This window comes from Larus michahellis, chromosome 1 (assembly GCF_964199755.1).
Source record: "Larus michahellis chromosome 1, bLarMic1.1, whole genome shotgun sequence".
Taxonomy (NCBI): Eukaryota; Metazoa; Chordata; class Aves; order Charadriiformes; family Laridae; genus Larus; species Larus michahellis.
In genome coordinates, this window is record NC_133896.1 from 55,063,051 (window position 1) to 55,077,303 (window position 14,253).

Consider the following 14,253-nt stretch of genomic DNA (forward strand, 5'->3'; position numbering starts at 1 on the left):
AACACCTACTGATGGCTTTTCCTGGGAACTGATTGCACCCCAAAGCCTCCTTCACTCAGGAAAGCTCCTATGGCTTTGCTTCCTGTTGGTGTTGGTGATGGCGCTCTCCTCCTCCTCCTCCTCTTCCTTGGGCAGGGGTCTGGCAGCTCTGTCTGGCTTGTACCCCCACGATCAGCAGGGATCTGGGTCTGTCGGTCTCTCTGGTCTGATCTCCGGATCACAATGCCCTGCCAGAAACAATCTGTTTATAGTGTCAGCGCTTGGTGTATCCCTCCCCACTCGGTGTTGAACCACCTGTATCCTATTTCTGCAGGTGCAGAGACACCCTTCTGTAGTCTGGGTGGCGTTGTCACCACAGGGGATATTTCCATGGCATCCTCTAAGGCTCGTGCCCAAAGCCTACCGGAGCTCCTCTCCCAAATCCCCGTCCCCAGAAGTGCCCACTGACATCTCAAGCACCTCCTTTGCTTTTTCTCCGGAGGTCCCTGCCAACCAGAATTTTCCTATGGGTCCTGCCACTGAGTCCTGGGGACATGAGAGGTAGGGGTGCCAGGCTATAGTATTTCCTTCGCACAGCTCCCTCCCTTTTGGGACGCAGCTAGTGGCCAAGGCGCTTATTTGATGAAGACGAGCTGACGGCTCAGCGGGGCTGAGGGCTGCAGCCTCCGGTCCCAGCACCGCACGGAGCCAGCCCCTGCAGGTTCTTGCCCTGCGCACTGGGGACGTGCCGGAGGGGTGCTCCTCCACGCCGTGCCCTTGGGTTTGCTTTCCTTCTGGGTTGATGCGCACAGCTAATGCCTGCGAGCGGCTCTCCCTCCCTCCCTCCCTCCCTCCCTCTGCCTCCCAGAGACCCTTCAAATCGGCTGCTTCACACTCATTGAACATCCTCTCCCCCTTAAAACCATTCCTTTTCTCCCAGGTCATGCCAGGCAACCGTTTTGCAGCAAACTCCCTGATTTTGGCCAGTTTTTCGCTCAGCCTGCTAACAGCCTGCTAAAGCCGCCGGGGTGGCTCTGCTCACCAGCACGTCGGGAGCAATCGCCCAGTGCCTGGGAAATGATTGCTGGCATTACCTGGGCAGACAGCAAACTTTGCTTGCGCAGCTTCTCTCAAGGCCAATGCTGCTGTCGGCTATTAGCGCTAACGACCCTCACGTCTGCAACTTCCAGCCGATGGGGCCTTTCATCAGAAAGCCCCTCCGAGATTCAGGGAAAGCATAGCTTTTGGAGACGCATGGTTTTCTTCTGCCTCACTGGCTTTTTATCTCTTTCGGGAAGCTCTGGAGGCTGCAAGCTACCTTACCTAATGGATCTCTATTAGGTTGTGGCACTGGGGGCCGATTGGACGTGTCCTGTGCTCCAGCTGCTCTCCTTATCCACGTTTTCAATGTCTTTGGCTTTTGCCAGCCTCCAGATGGGAAGCGGCCGGGGGCCTGCAGGGCCCAGGCTTGGTGACGGAAGACCGGATACTTTATCCCTTAAATCCCTCCCGCAGCAAAACGCGGCAGCGTTTCACCCTCACTGGGGGAAAAAGCTGTTTGTGCAAAGCTCTGGTGCGAAACACCGCGTCACCATGATGCGCAGGGAGGATGATGACGGCGCGTTTCCTCCCCCTATGCAGCGCATGGCACGGCACTCTCCCACCCCAGCAGTTCTCGACGGCCACCTCCAGCCCCACGTGCCCGCAGGAGGCTGCCCAAACCCTCAGCTGCAGCGGTTGTCTCTGCAGGATCTCCACGTCGGTGTGAGACCCTCAGCCTGCCACCCCTGGTGGGGCAGGTAAGGGATGGGTCCTGGGGACAGGCTGGTGCACGGGGCTTCAGTATTGGGCTGAAGGAGGCACCCGTCGGAGGGAGCTGAGCCTCCCCGACCTGTTTAATCTCGCCTTCATCATGACAATGTCTATTTATATCATTGCCTGCCTGGGCGCTGGGGTCTCCCGTGCTGGCACTGTGCATGCAGCCCAGAGGCAGCCTCGTCCCCCATGTTGGGGTACCGACAGGGCATGTGCCAAGTGCAGGGGCAGGATGAAGCTGTATCCAGCCTCGCTGGGCCGGAGCATGGAGGGAGGAGTGATTTGGAGGGAGGCAGTGGTGATGACGGATTTGGTGCCCTTCTCTGAGGCAGGATGCAGGACTGTCCAGAGATGATGAGGGGTCATGTCAGCCACCCATGTCCCGGGCTGCAAAACATGCCAGTGCTGGGCTCGGTGCTCCGTGGTGCCTCAGCTTCCCCCACCCTGCTCTTGCCGTAATTGCCCTGGAGCAGGGAAAGCAAATCCCACCCTTCTGGGGAGAGGACTTGGCAGTGAGGATTAACACCATCTTTATGGGTGGCACCAGCCAGAGAGCAGAGCAGTGGGTGCACATCACCCAGAGAAGTCCAGACTTTGAAGCCCAAAAAAGGGGCTGGCCAAAAATGATCGTGGCTCCGGGGAGGGTGCGTTTCTGGGGGTGTGCCTCAGTAGCCCCCCAACTTCACCCATCCTGCAGCCCCCGCTGTGCACAGCTCCCCTTGGGGGATGCTCCGATGCTCGCACCGGGCTGGGGCTGCGGCTCTCCCCGCCTTTCCTGGCGTGACCCCCGGCTGTGGGGCTGCAGGAGGGCACCCCACCGCCCCCCGGGGGCTGTGTATCCCTCAGCACACACCCGTCCTGCACCCCAAAGTGCCGCCTGGGAGGGTGAGGGTCTCGCAGCGGGGACGGGGGGGGTTGCTTAGGGGGCAGGCGGGCAGCGTGGGGCGGGTGCCACGCGTGCCCGGCCGCCCGCGGCGGCAGCCCGACGGGGAGGGCGGGCGTTCTGCCGCCCGGCGGCGGCGGGGAGCCTGTCAGAGGACTCGGTGAAGGACCTTCTCCGGTTTCCTGGGGAGGCTGGCAGGCGGCGGGGGAGCCGAGCCCCCAGCGCCTCGCTGGCCGCGCCGGCTCCCTCCCCCCGCCTTCCTCCTCCTCCTTCTCCTCCTCCTGCTCCTCCCGCTCTGGTACGAAGGGCTTTCGCTGCTTTTCCCTTTTCTTTCCCCCCGTCTCGGAGCGCGGTGCCGGGAGGCGCGGGCAGAGGCGCGGGGATGGGGCGGCCGCCGGCCCCCTGCCCGCCCGCCCGCTCCCGCCGCCCGCCGCCGCGTCCCCTCCCCGGCCGGCGGGAGGCGGCGGTTCTCCCCCGCCGCCCACCTCGCCTCCTGCTCTGAATTTCTGCCCGTCGGCCGATCTGGGGAGAAGCGGGGAGGGGGTACGTCCCCTCGCACTTTTTTTTCCCCTCAGTTATTTTTTTCCCTCCCTTTTTTGCCGTACCCCCCCCCCCCCCGCCCCCCATCACCCTCCCTTTCTCCAGCCCGTTTCTCCTCCGCGGGGGCTTTCGGCGGCCATGCGGCCGGTGCCGGGCGAGCGGCTCTAACTCGCCCCCTCGCCCGGATGGCCCCCCGGAGCCGCGGGCGGATGGAGCCGAGCTACGTCGTGGGTATCTGCTGCCTGGTGCTGCTGGAGCCGGGCCGGGTGTGGAGCGGCGAGGCCAGCACCGGGGCGCCCGGTGAGAGCGGGAACGGCAGCCAGGCACCGCCGGCGGAGAGCACGGCCCCCGCGCCCACCGGGGCGGCACCGGCGGGGGGGGACCGCTGCCGCGGTTACTACGACGTGATGGGGCAGTGGGACCCGCCGTTCAACTGCAACGCCGGCATCTACCAGTACTGCTGCGGGACCTGCGGGTACCGCTTCTGCTGCCAGTTCAAGCCCGGGCGGCTGGACCAGAGCGGCTGCTCCAACTACGACACCCCCAATTGGGTCAACACGGGCCAGCCGCCCGCCCGGGTGGACGAGACCCCCCAGGACCCCACTCGCGACAAGACCAACATGATCGTCTACATCATCTGCGGCGTGGTGGCCATCATGGTGCTGGTGGGCATCTTCACCAAGCTGGGCCTGGAGAAGGCACAGGGTCCCCAGACGGAGATGACCGTCTCCAGGTAAAGGGGTCCGGTCCCCCCACTCATCCCGCTCGGTCCCCCCGTGGTTGGAAGGCCACATCCCCAGCCCCTTGCATAGGGTGAGCTTTGACTTGACCCTGGGGCTGCCAAGAGGGTGAGGAGATCCCCAAAACCCCCATCCCGGCATGCTGAGACACTGCAGGGGGAGAGTGGGGGCTGGTGCTGGCTGCAGCCCCCCAACATCTCCCAGCAGGGAGGGCTGCCAGCCAGGACAGCCTCCAAGAGAAGGGGTGATAATACACCCATCCTCTCTTAAAATGACCTGCTGCGTCCGTGGAGGAGGCCTGTCCCAGGCTCAGGAGAGCTGTCCCCACCGCAGGTGGGGTGGGTGATGTGTCGGCTATAGGACGTCGCTCCCCCCACCCCAAAAAAGCTGTGGTTCCCGATGTGTGGGGGAGGCGAGATGGGGTCTGCTTGTGCATGGGGTGACTGGGGACCGCAGTCCCCTTGGGCTCAGCCTGGTCGGCAGTGCAGGGGGAGAGGAGACGGCAAAGACAGCTCTGCCGTGACTGCTGCGCCTCCTCCGTGTGCGTGTGCTCGCGGGTGCACACGCGTGTGTCTGTGTACGTGGGTATGCACGGGCGCCTGCCTCTCTGCACTGGGGTGGGACATCGCCCTTGCAGAGGGGAGAATGAGCTGCACGTCCCCCAGGGCTCAGCCTCCAGCGGAAAGTCAGCCTTCCTCTGTCCCCTGTGCGCCGTGGCTCCAGCCCCTGGCTTTTTGGCCCCCTCCCAGGGCTGAGTTTGGGGCTGGCGGGGGGAAGGTCAGGGTGTTAGGCACCCCTCGGCATCGGTGACTCCCTCTGCCTTCCCCTGCTCCCGCCCGGCTCCCATGGCCGTTGGCGCATCTTCCCCTCTCCTTCCTGCAACAGTCCTGGCTCAAGGTACACACTTCTCCCGCCATTTTTCCCCGCCCCCCCACCGCCCCTCACTGCACGGCCTCCCCCCCGGCTTCCAGCACTGAGGTGTCACGAGTGGTCCGGCCTCAGCCCTGCAGGCTGCACCACCGGCTTCCCCAGGGGCAGTGGAGTCGTGTGCCCGAGGCTGGGGCACGTGGGGACAGCCAGGAGGGACAGGTGACACCCCCGGCCTGGGATGGGGGGATGGGGTGGGGGGGGCAGGGCCAGGCAGGGAGCGACAGGGCAAGGCAGGAGGTGCAGGCAAGGCCAGGCAAGGGAGGGCAGGGCTGGTGGCCCCAGTCCCAGCGCCAGCTCTGCTGCTTCACTGTCCCCTCGGTGGCATGTCGTACAGCTTCTCCACTTGGGTAGATTTTTTTCCTCTCCCTCCTTTTTTTTCCTTTTCTTTTCTTTTCTTTTCTTTTCTTTTCTTTTCTTTTCTTTTCTTTTCTTTTCTTTTCTTTTCTTTTCTTTTCTTTTCTTTTCTTTTCTTTTCTTTTCTTTTCTTTTCTTTCTTTCTTTCCTTCTTTCTTTCTTTTTTTCTTAACCGATCACATTCAATGAGTTTTAACACTTCAGAGCGGCTGCTGGCAGCTCCAGCCTCCCCGGCGCAGCTCTGCCCCTGTGGCTCTGACTCAGAGCCGTCCCTCCTCGGCCTCCCCTCCGTGCACATGCAACGCACACGCGTGCACACACGTGTTCACGCACACACACACACACACACACAGGAGCCAGGGCAGGTTCAACAAGGTGGTCGTGCCATGGCTGCCCCAAATCAAAGGGGGAGGGATGGAGAGGGGGCCCAGCAAGGGACGCAGGGGCAGACAGAGGGGTCGGGGGCTGAGCCGAATCCAGCACCTCACCGAGCAGCGGCGTGCACGCTCTACTTCGCGTCTTCCCAGTGAGGACATTGGGCCTGGCGATAAACCCATTTTTATGCCATTTTGTTGAGGGATTTTAGCTTTAAAAAAAAAGAAAAAGCAGGGCTGGAGGAAATTATTTCACCGGGAAGATCAGAGAGCTGCCCTGATTGCAGCCCCCCAGCATAGACACCCTCTCTCCTTCCCCTGGGGTTCCCGCCTCCCCCTGCTCGTCCGGGCCTTGGGCGGCCACTGGGTGCTGCACCCCAACTCCAGACCTGCTGCATCCCATTCCCAGACCCACCCCACTCCTTGCGCCCACCTGGGGGGAGCAGAGGCTGGCTCCCCTGCTTGGATGAGGGTCCTATTTGGGCATGGATGGGGGTCACAGGGCCCTCCTGAGTCACATGAGGCAGTTTTAGGGGGAACCATGCTGCAGCCCCCCTCGCCCCCCCCCCCCCCCCCCCCGCACCTTGGTTGGGTGCTGCTGTGTGCCCGCGCCTCCCCCCCCGTGTCGCATGAGGAAGCGCTGGCACCTTGACAGGATCAATACGGCCTCTGCCAGCCTCCCGACTCCCCTTCCACTCGCCGCCGACGCATCTTTTTTTGGAGTGTGTGTGTCCCCACCTCCTGGGAAGGAGATACTGCGCTTGGGGAGGGGTCGGTACCTGTGAAGCCCGGACCCGGGTCCTCATCCCCTGCCAGCGGGTCTTGCCTTCTCCCATCACCAGCTGCGGGGGGGTGTTTTCTGCATGTAGCCTCAATTCTGTGCCATGTGTTACCCCATGTCCTCCCTCCCTCTGGCTCATGCAAGTCTGAACTTTGAGTTTGGGGAGATCAGTGCCTTTTCTCCCCAAAGCCACAGATCTTTTGGGCACTGGCATAGAGACGGGCAGGAGGTGAATTTACCTCGCCCGCCTTTGTGGGACAAAATCAGAAGGGCACCTCCATCACTGCAGAAGCCAGGAGAGGTCTCGCCGTCCCCAGTGCCCCCTGTCCTTCTGTGTAAGCAGTGAGCAGCTCCAGTTCCACGGGGACGGCGACTGGCAGGGAGCAGCTCGGCTGCCCGGTGAGCCAGGGCAGGGCAGGAGCAGCGCACCGGGTATGGAGCCATAGGCACTGGGCAAGGCACCAGCCCGGCACAGCCTGCTGGGTGCTGGGATGATGGAGGTGGTGCCCAGGGCTGGGTATGTGGCACGGGCATCCGAAAAGGCATGCTGTCACCTCCATCCCGCTGTGCGCCCAGTTGGCCTGGGCAATGCATCTCATCTCGGTGCTGCCGAGAGAGCAAGGTTATTTCTGGCTGTCTCACCCCTGTACCCACGCGCGGCACAAGGCACGGGCAGTGCCACCTCGCCTCCCTCCCAGCGCCTCAGGTAGGAGCTTCTCATTTGCTCCTCAGGCACCGCATCGTGGCCTCGGGCCAGCTCCCTGTTGCACGGCCGGCTTGGTTTCCATTCCTATCCCTCCCTCCCGCCGGGGTTTTTCCGCTCCTTGGAGTGCTGCCCGCTGCCCCAGGACAGCTCCCGCTGCCGCTGCTCGCAGGCTTCCCACTTAGGGGGGAAGATCAACCATTTCTGCACCTCTAGATGTCATTTGTCGTGGTCCTGGTCGTGGTCTGAGCCCAGGAAGAGCGACCAGGCATAGAAACCCCACCAGCTCCTCCCAGATGGAGACACCTGAGCCCTTGTCCAGCTTGTCCTGAGACCCCAATACCTCGTCCTCCTCCAACACAGTTTTTCCTCCCAGCTTTGGCTGCTGGTTCACCCAGGGGAGCGGGTGCCTGAGTGGCTGCAGCTACCTGGTGTGTGTCCCCCGCTTCCCCGTCCACCTTCCTCCCGCAAGGCCTTATGGCGGCTCCCGCAAACTCCTCTCCTTCCTGCTCAGCTCAGGCTTGGCACCCGTTCCCGGCACTCGCTCAGCCTGGCCAAACCCGCGTTGAGTCAGAAACACCTGCCCGTGTTTTTCTTCAGGCCCCGGATCTCCGGGGACGTCGGGTCCCTGCGGGATGCCGGAATCTGGCTGCGCCCATCGCGTGAGAGCAGACCTCTCCCCAAAACCCTCCGGGGGGGGATAGCAGGTTATGACTGGGGTGAACATCCCTATGGGAAGAGCTGGATGAGGAGCAGCCTTCTGGGGGGCAGCGGGATGCTGGAGAGGGGCAAAACAGCCAGCGGGAGCAGGTGCCCTGGCAGCCGCAGCAGCCAAACCCCCGATGCTGGCTTTTTGCTCTCTGGGCCCCCCTGTGCTGTTTGGGGTGTCAAAACCTGGCCCCGCTGCATATCTGACTGCGCTGGGTGTTTCTCTGGCACCAAACCGTGCCTGTGGTCAATGCCCATGTTAGCACGTGGCAGCAAAGACCTAGAAAAGGTGTTTGCAGGCAGCACGGCGAGTCGTCACATGCCACCCTGGCTCTCTGGGGCACGAGAGAGGGGACCCAGCTCTGGCAGGTGTGGAGACCCAGACCCCTGTCCCAGACTGGACACAATGTCCAGCCAGGCAGGCTGACTCCCACTGCCCAATGCTTAGCTCCATCTCCCCCCACTGCAAGTCATTTTGCAAAGGTGCCTTGCTCACCCCAAGCCTTCCTGACCATTCCTGAGCATCCCAGCCCCTCTGGCTGGGTGTCCCACGGTGCCCAACCTGCTCAGTTGCACAGATGGGCCCCCCCCTGCCCCGAGGAGATGCACTGTAGGCCATGGGAAATGTCCCCACCGGGAGGTGATGGCAGCACTCTCCCTGGGTGTGAAGGTGGCATGGCCAGCCAGGGTGCCAGCCCACTCGCAGCCATGGCATGCCACGTGTCTCCTCCACCACTGCGTCTCTGCTCCACACCTCACCATCCCACTCAGCCAGCGGCTGCCACCTTCTGCTTCCCCTCCAAGGGTTCACTCCAGCTCGGGGCAATGTCACTTCGCCCGTCACTCCATCGTCTCTCCTCCGGCGGCTGCACTCCTGTCTCCTCCCATCGCTTCCTGTCCCCTTGCCCAGGGCTTGCAGCCGCTCTCCTGTTGGGCATGGTGGGTGTGGGGCTTGGGCTTCCCAAAAGTGGGTCAGCCCCTCTGCCAGGCCCTGGGTCCTGCTCCCACACGGGCACCTCCATTTCATGCACCGGCGGCTCCCCCGGGGCTGGCTCTGGAGCACCGAGAGCTGTGTGCCGGCTCCTGCTGCAGAGCCGTCAGCGTCTGTCATCACTGCTCCCGGATCTGCCTCTTCACTCAGTCTCGGGGCTCATTCCAGGCTGGTTTGGGGGACCTTGGGGGACATTGGCACAAGCAGGCTTGCCGCGGAGGTGGCTGTGTGCCACGCAGGCGAGGCAGTGGCTGGGAGCAGGATCCTGCCCCAGTGCCCTTCACGCATGGCCTCGTGTGCTCAGCATCCATGGCCACCGTGGTGGATGGAGACCTCACTGGTGCCGCTCGTTAGTGTTTTGTTGCAGATGATCAGTGAAGGTTTAAAGCCGCATCTGCCCTGTGTTCCCCGCCTCCATCTCTACCCTGGAGCCGTCTTGGTCGTACAGACCGCTGGGTGACCTAGGGAGATGTAGCCTGACCTTCCCCAAGCCCCCCAGCCATGGGACCAGGCTGGGGCTTATAAAACGCCCAAAAATGTGTACAGCGAGACAGCAGCTCCTCAGCACAGTGTCACCTTCCAGGTCCACCTCCCTTGCACCACACCACCTGGGGACAGGGAGGGGAGTGCAGCCCTGGGGGCCGTGCCAGCAGCCCTGGCCGGCAGCACGGCTCGTGGTACAAGGGGGGAGAGTCCGGGTGTTGCAGGCACTGAAGGCTTGTGCACACCTCTGACCATAGGAAAATCGCTCGTTAAGAGCTGCTCACCCCGTTATTGTTAATTGTTATCATCCGCACCCCAGGCGGTCGGCGCGGAGGGCAGGCTTACGAGAAAGAGCGCTGATGGATTTATCTGGAGAGGAAAAGTCACAGATAAAGGATTGCTCAGGCTTCATAAATAGACCCGAGGGTAAAAAAAAAAAATATATATATTTAAAAAAACCAGGTCAAATCGCATTGAACTTCCTGGTGAAACAAGCCTGTTTGAGTGCTGGGCCCTGGGGACACGGGAGAGCAGGCAGCGGCCTGTGGGGAGGGGGCTGGGGAGCAATGCACCCCGGGGAAGGTGGCTGCTGATGGGGCGGCAGCTCCCTGGGTTGACAGCCCCTTGCCCGCGCCCTCGGGGGACCTGCTCCCACCCCCAGCCCTGCTCGGGCACAGCCCACTGCCTGCCTGGGCTTGCACCCAGAGCTTCTCTCGGTGCAGCATCCGTGGCCAAAGGAGCCTGGATGGGCCCAGAGCTGGGGTCAGTCAGCTGCAGGAGGTCTCCTTGGGGGGGGGGTCTGTGGGGTTTGAATAGCTCCAGGCTGGGGGTGCCAGAGCCTCCCCAGGCAGCCTGGCCCAGCGTTTGACCACTCTTGCAGGAAAAAAGGTTTTTCTTCTGTTTAAACAGAATTTCCTGTGTTTCAATTTGCACCCGTCGCCTCTTGTCAACCTGGTGCCGTCCTCATTGCACCGTCCCTTCAGATATTCACCTACATTGATAAGATCCCCCTGAGCCTTCTTTTCTCCAGGATGAACAGTCCCAGCTCTCCCAGCCTCTCCTCATAGGAGAGATGCTCCAGTTCCTTCATCATCTTTGTGGCCCTTTACTGGACTCTCCAGTATGTCCACGTTTCTCCTGTACTGGGGAGCCCACAGTTGGACCCAGCACTCCAGGTGTGGCCTCACCAGTGCCAAGCAGAGGGGAAGGATCACCTCCCTTGGGTCTTCTGGCAATGCTGTGCCTAGTGCAGGCCAGGAGATCATTTGCCACCTTTACCCCAAGGACACATTGCTGGCTCATGGTCAGCTTGGTGTCCACCAGGACTCCCAGGCCCTTTTCTGCCAAGCTGCTTTCCAGCTGGTCAGCCCCCGGTACGTACTGGTGCCTGGAGTTGTTCCTCCCTCGCTTCCCTTTGTTCAGCTTTATGAGGCTCCTGTTGGCCCATTTGGAGATTAAATGATCCCAGGGGGGTTGTTACCCAAAGTTCCCCAAGAATGATGTGAAACGAACCTAAAGGGCAAGTGACCCTCCCTTGTAGCTTTCCTCTTGCCATCGCTCTGTGATGGTGACTGGATATAAACTGGAAGTGAAAATGTCCCAGGAACAGTCCTTGGGGCACCCGAGCACCTGCAGCCCCGGGCATACTGCATTGCTTTCCCCGTTGTTCTTGCTGCCTTCCCTGGCAATTCCCCACACCAGATTCGTTGGGCTTTTGAGTGCTCCAGAGCCATGAGCTGACACATCCACCAAGTCAGGATTATCCCCCCGCTTCGTCTCCAATTTGCATTTATGCATGTTGAGTTTAATCTGCTGTTTTATCGTCCAGCCACTTGCTAACCATGAGCCGCTGACGCAGCGCCCACTGTCCTATGAGCCAGCCTTCGAGGTGCGAGGCATGCTGACTGTGAGCCAGGGATTAGGGCGCCAAAAAAAGCCCTGAGTGGACATCTCTGTGCCCTTGCAGCCACGCAGGGCTGGTCTCTGCAGGGGGAATGGCGTGGTCTCCTCTCCACAAAGCCCTGCGCCGGTAGGAGCATCATGTCCTGCCCCAGGACTTGCTGCCGAAGGCTGCAATGCCGCATGGGCATGTCCTGCTCCAGCATCGCTGGTGTGCCCCGTTCCGGCATCATTGGTGTGCCCAGCTCCAGCATTGCTGGTGTGCCCTGCTCCAGCACCACCAGCATGTCCCGCTCTGGCACTGCTGGCGTGCCCTGCTCCAGCACCGCTGTTGTGCTGTGGTGGGACTGCAGCATCTCCGTCCATGAATGTTAAACGAAACAGGGATTTGTCTTATGTAATGGTGTTTAATGTTTAATGCTGTTACTTACAAGAAGGCATTACGCATGGACAGCGCGTGCGCCGGAGGCTGCTGCTAGTTCATCTTCCTCCCCGATGAGGTGCAAGCAACGCCTCTAATCCCTTCCTCATGGTCCTCTCCGCTTTGAAGGGACTCGTGTGGAGGTGTCGTCTCTTCTCCCCCCACTCCACCAGGCTCTCACTCCGGGGCTGCATCCACAAGGTGTTGCTCCAGCCACCACCAGTCTAGCTTCCTCCTGCTTGGTTCATCATACCCTTGCAGCTCGCTCCTAGCCATGTGTCTCCCTTGCCGTCCTCACCCGCTGACCCAGCCCCAGGAGGGCTCAGCTGCAACTAGACCCCAATTCACCGTTGGATGGGGGCTCGCCACCCCTTCTGCAAAAGCTAGGTTGGGAGCCTGGGTGCGCTCCTTGCTCCCAGCAGCCATTTCCTAGCCCCAGGCTGCCTCCAAAGGGGGGGGGTTCAGGGCTGGGATGCGTTGGTGGGGCCGGGGGAGCGGGGTGTCACCCTAACGGCCCTTCGTCCCCTCCCCAGGACGCTGACAGACCTGCTGAAGCAGCCGGGCCATGGCCCTTCCGAGCATGTGGATGGCCTCATGGGGGGCGTGCAGGTCCCGCTGGGTGAGGGGCTGGCCCGGGGCCCCCCCAGGAACAGCATAGGTAAGACGCCGGGGCAGTGGGGAGAAAAACAGCTCCCTTGGGCGAATAAAGGCAGCAGGGGGATACATGGCTGCCCATGGCTGAGCCTCTGCCCCCTCCAGACAAGCCGCCCTTGAACAACGCAGTGGCCATCACCCCTTCGCTGGGGCGGCCCCACAGCCACGGCAAGCGCTTGCCACTGGCCAGCGGCCTGGCCCTGCCGGCCCCTGCCTACAGCACCTACGCCACCCTCAAGGCTGGAGGTGAGTGCCGCCGCTGCCGCGTGGGCCGGGATGGCGGCCGTGGGGGGAAGGATGCATCCCGTGGGCCCCGCCGGCGGGTGGGGAGGGACCGGGGAGCTGCAGCGGGGCACGGGCAGGAGGGGCACCCCCCCCCAGAGGGAGGCTGGGCGTGGCCGAGGTGCTGCAACCCCCCACCTGCCCACCAACCAGCATCCTACTGCACTCCTCAGCCAATCAGCACCCGGGATCCCGCATGGACCTACTGCACTACCCAGCCAATCAGAACCCAGGGTCCCCTATGGCGCCACTGCACTGCCCACCCAATCCGAGCTTGGGATCCCCCATGGACCCACTGCAGTCCCCAGCCAATCAGCACCCGGGATCTCCCCAAACCCTGCAGCAACCCCCACCCAATCTGTGGCTGGGATCCCCCACTGTACTCTCCAGCCAATTGGTGGCCAGGATCCCCCCACTCCCCAGCCAATCAGCACCCAGGATGCCTCCTGCGGGCCCCACAGCCTCCCCAGCCAATCCCTCCTCCCGGACACCCCCCGTGCTGGCATAGGGGGTGTCCCCGCGGGGGTGACACCACACCCCTGTCCCCACAGAGAGCGCCTCCGAGGACTTCTACAGGCGGTTCGGGGGGCCGGAGGTGTCCCCCGGCGGTGCCCTGCCCTTCCCGCCCGCCGAGGCCCCAGCACTGCCCGAGGGCTGCCCCCCGCCCAAGGCCAAGGGCCCCAAGCTGCCGGGGGGCCCGGCCTTCCCTGGGGGCTGGGAAGGGGGCCCCCCCCGCGGCCCCCGGCGGCCCGGCCTGCCCGCCCTGCGCCCTGAGGGGCCGCCCGAGGCCTTCGTCCCCGCCACCCCGCTGTACGGCCAGGCCCCCCGGCACCTCGCCACCAACAGCAAGACCGAGGTCACCGTCTGACATCTGGCGGCATCGGGAACCGGGGCTGTCCCCTCATCCGAGGACGGCTGACAGCCTACCCTGGGGCGGGGGTGTCCCACCGGAGCAAAGCATCGTAGGTCCTACATAAAGCACGACAGCTGGCCATGGCAGGAGACACACCGTCCTTCCTCTGCCGGGGTTGGGGGCTGCCGGCTGCGCTTCACCATCGAGGAGGCACCGTGGGCCAGGCCATCCCTCTCATCCAGGCAACGAGTTTCAGCCGTTCTCAGCCCGCCCACAAGAGGCTGAGCTGGGGGGGCACATTGGCAGAGCAGTGTGCTGCTCAGGGGATGGGGTGCGATGCTGGACAGACCACAGCCTTGAGGGATGGAGGGACACATCTTGCTGGGGCCAGGCACCCCCACCTAGCCCCTGCAACCAGGTAGGGGGAAGAGCAATGGACTCAAAGCACCGTCCCAGCACTGCTGGCACAGCCCAAGCAGCCTCTTTCCCTCCCCAGCCTCCCCTTCCCCACTACCCCAGCCTCCACCTTGTCAATAAATACTACATTAAACTGTACGGCCTCAGTATGGATTGGCTGGGGGACCCCACGCTGCTCCCAAAAGCCCAGCCCCTTCCCCATGGGCAGCAGGGTGCAAAGCCCACTCCCACTGAGCCTGGGGAAGCCCTCCCGTGGGGGATGTGGTGGGAACACAGCTTCCAGGGCCAACTGCAAAACCCTTCCAGCAGCTACACAAAAAACCAAACAGATCTCCTCTGCCTGAAGTTTAATGGTTCTGACAGTTACCAGGGGGAGCAGAGAAACAAAGAGATGGAGCGAAAGGACACTGTTGCAAGCAAGGTCAGGTAAAAGCTTTCCTCCCATA

At 62.5% G+C, this 14,253-nt stretch overlaps 1 protein-coding gene across 2 annotated transcripts; it reads left to right on the plus strand.

Annotated features, from left to right (window-relative positions):
* Positions 1–3,353: 3,353 nt before the first annotated feature.
* Positions 3,354–13,816, plus strand: SHISA8 (shisa family member 8). 2 transcript variants are annotated; one of them, XM_074572700.1, is made up of 4 exons: positions 3,354–3,950; positions 12,135–12,259; positions 12,361–12,501; positions 13,089–13,816. In XM_074572700.1, exons 1-4 carry the CDS (start codon positions 3,403–3,405, stop codon positions 13,403–13,405), a joined length of 1,131 nt encoding a protein of 376 aa, XP_074428801.1. In that variant the 5' UTR covers positions 3,354–3,402; the 3' UTR covers positions 13,406–13,816. The 2 variants fall into 2 exon arrangements, with proteins under 2 accessions (XP_074428801.1, XP_074428802.1); XM_074572701.1 differs by having other exon boundaries at positions 12,385–12,501.
* The last annotated feature ends 437 nt before the right edge of the window (positions 13,817–14,253 follow it).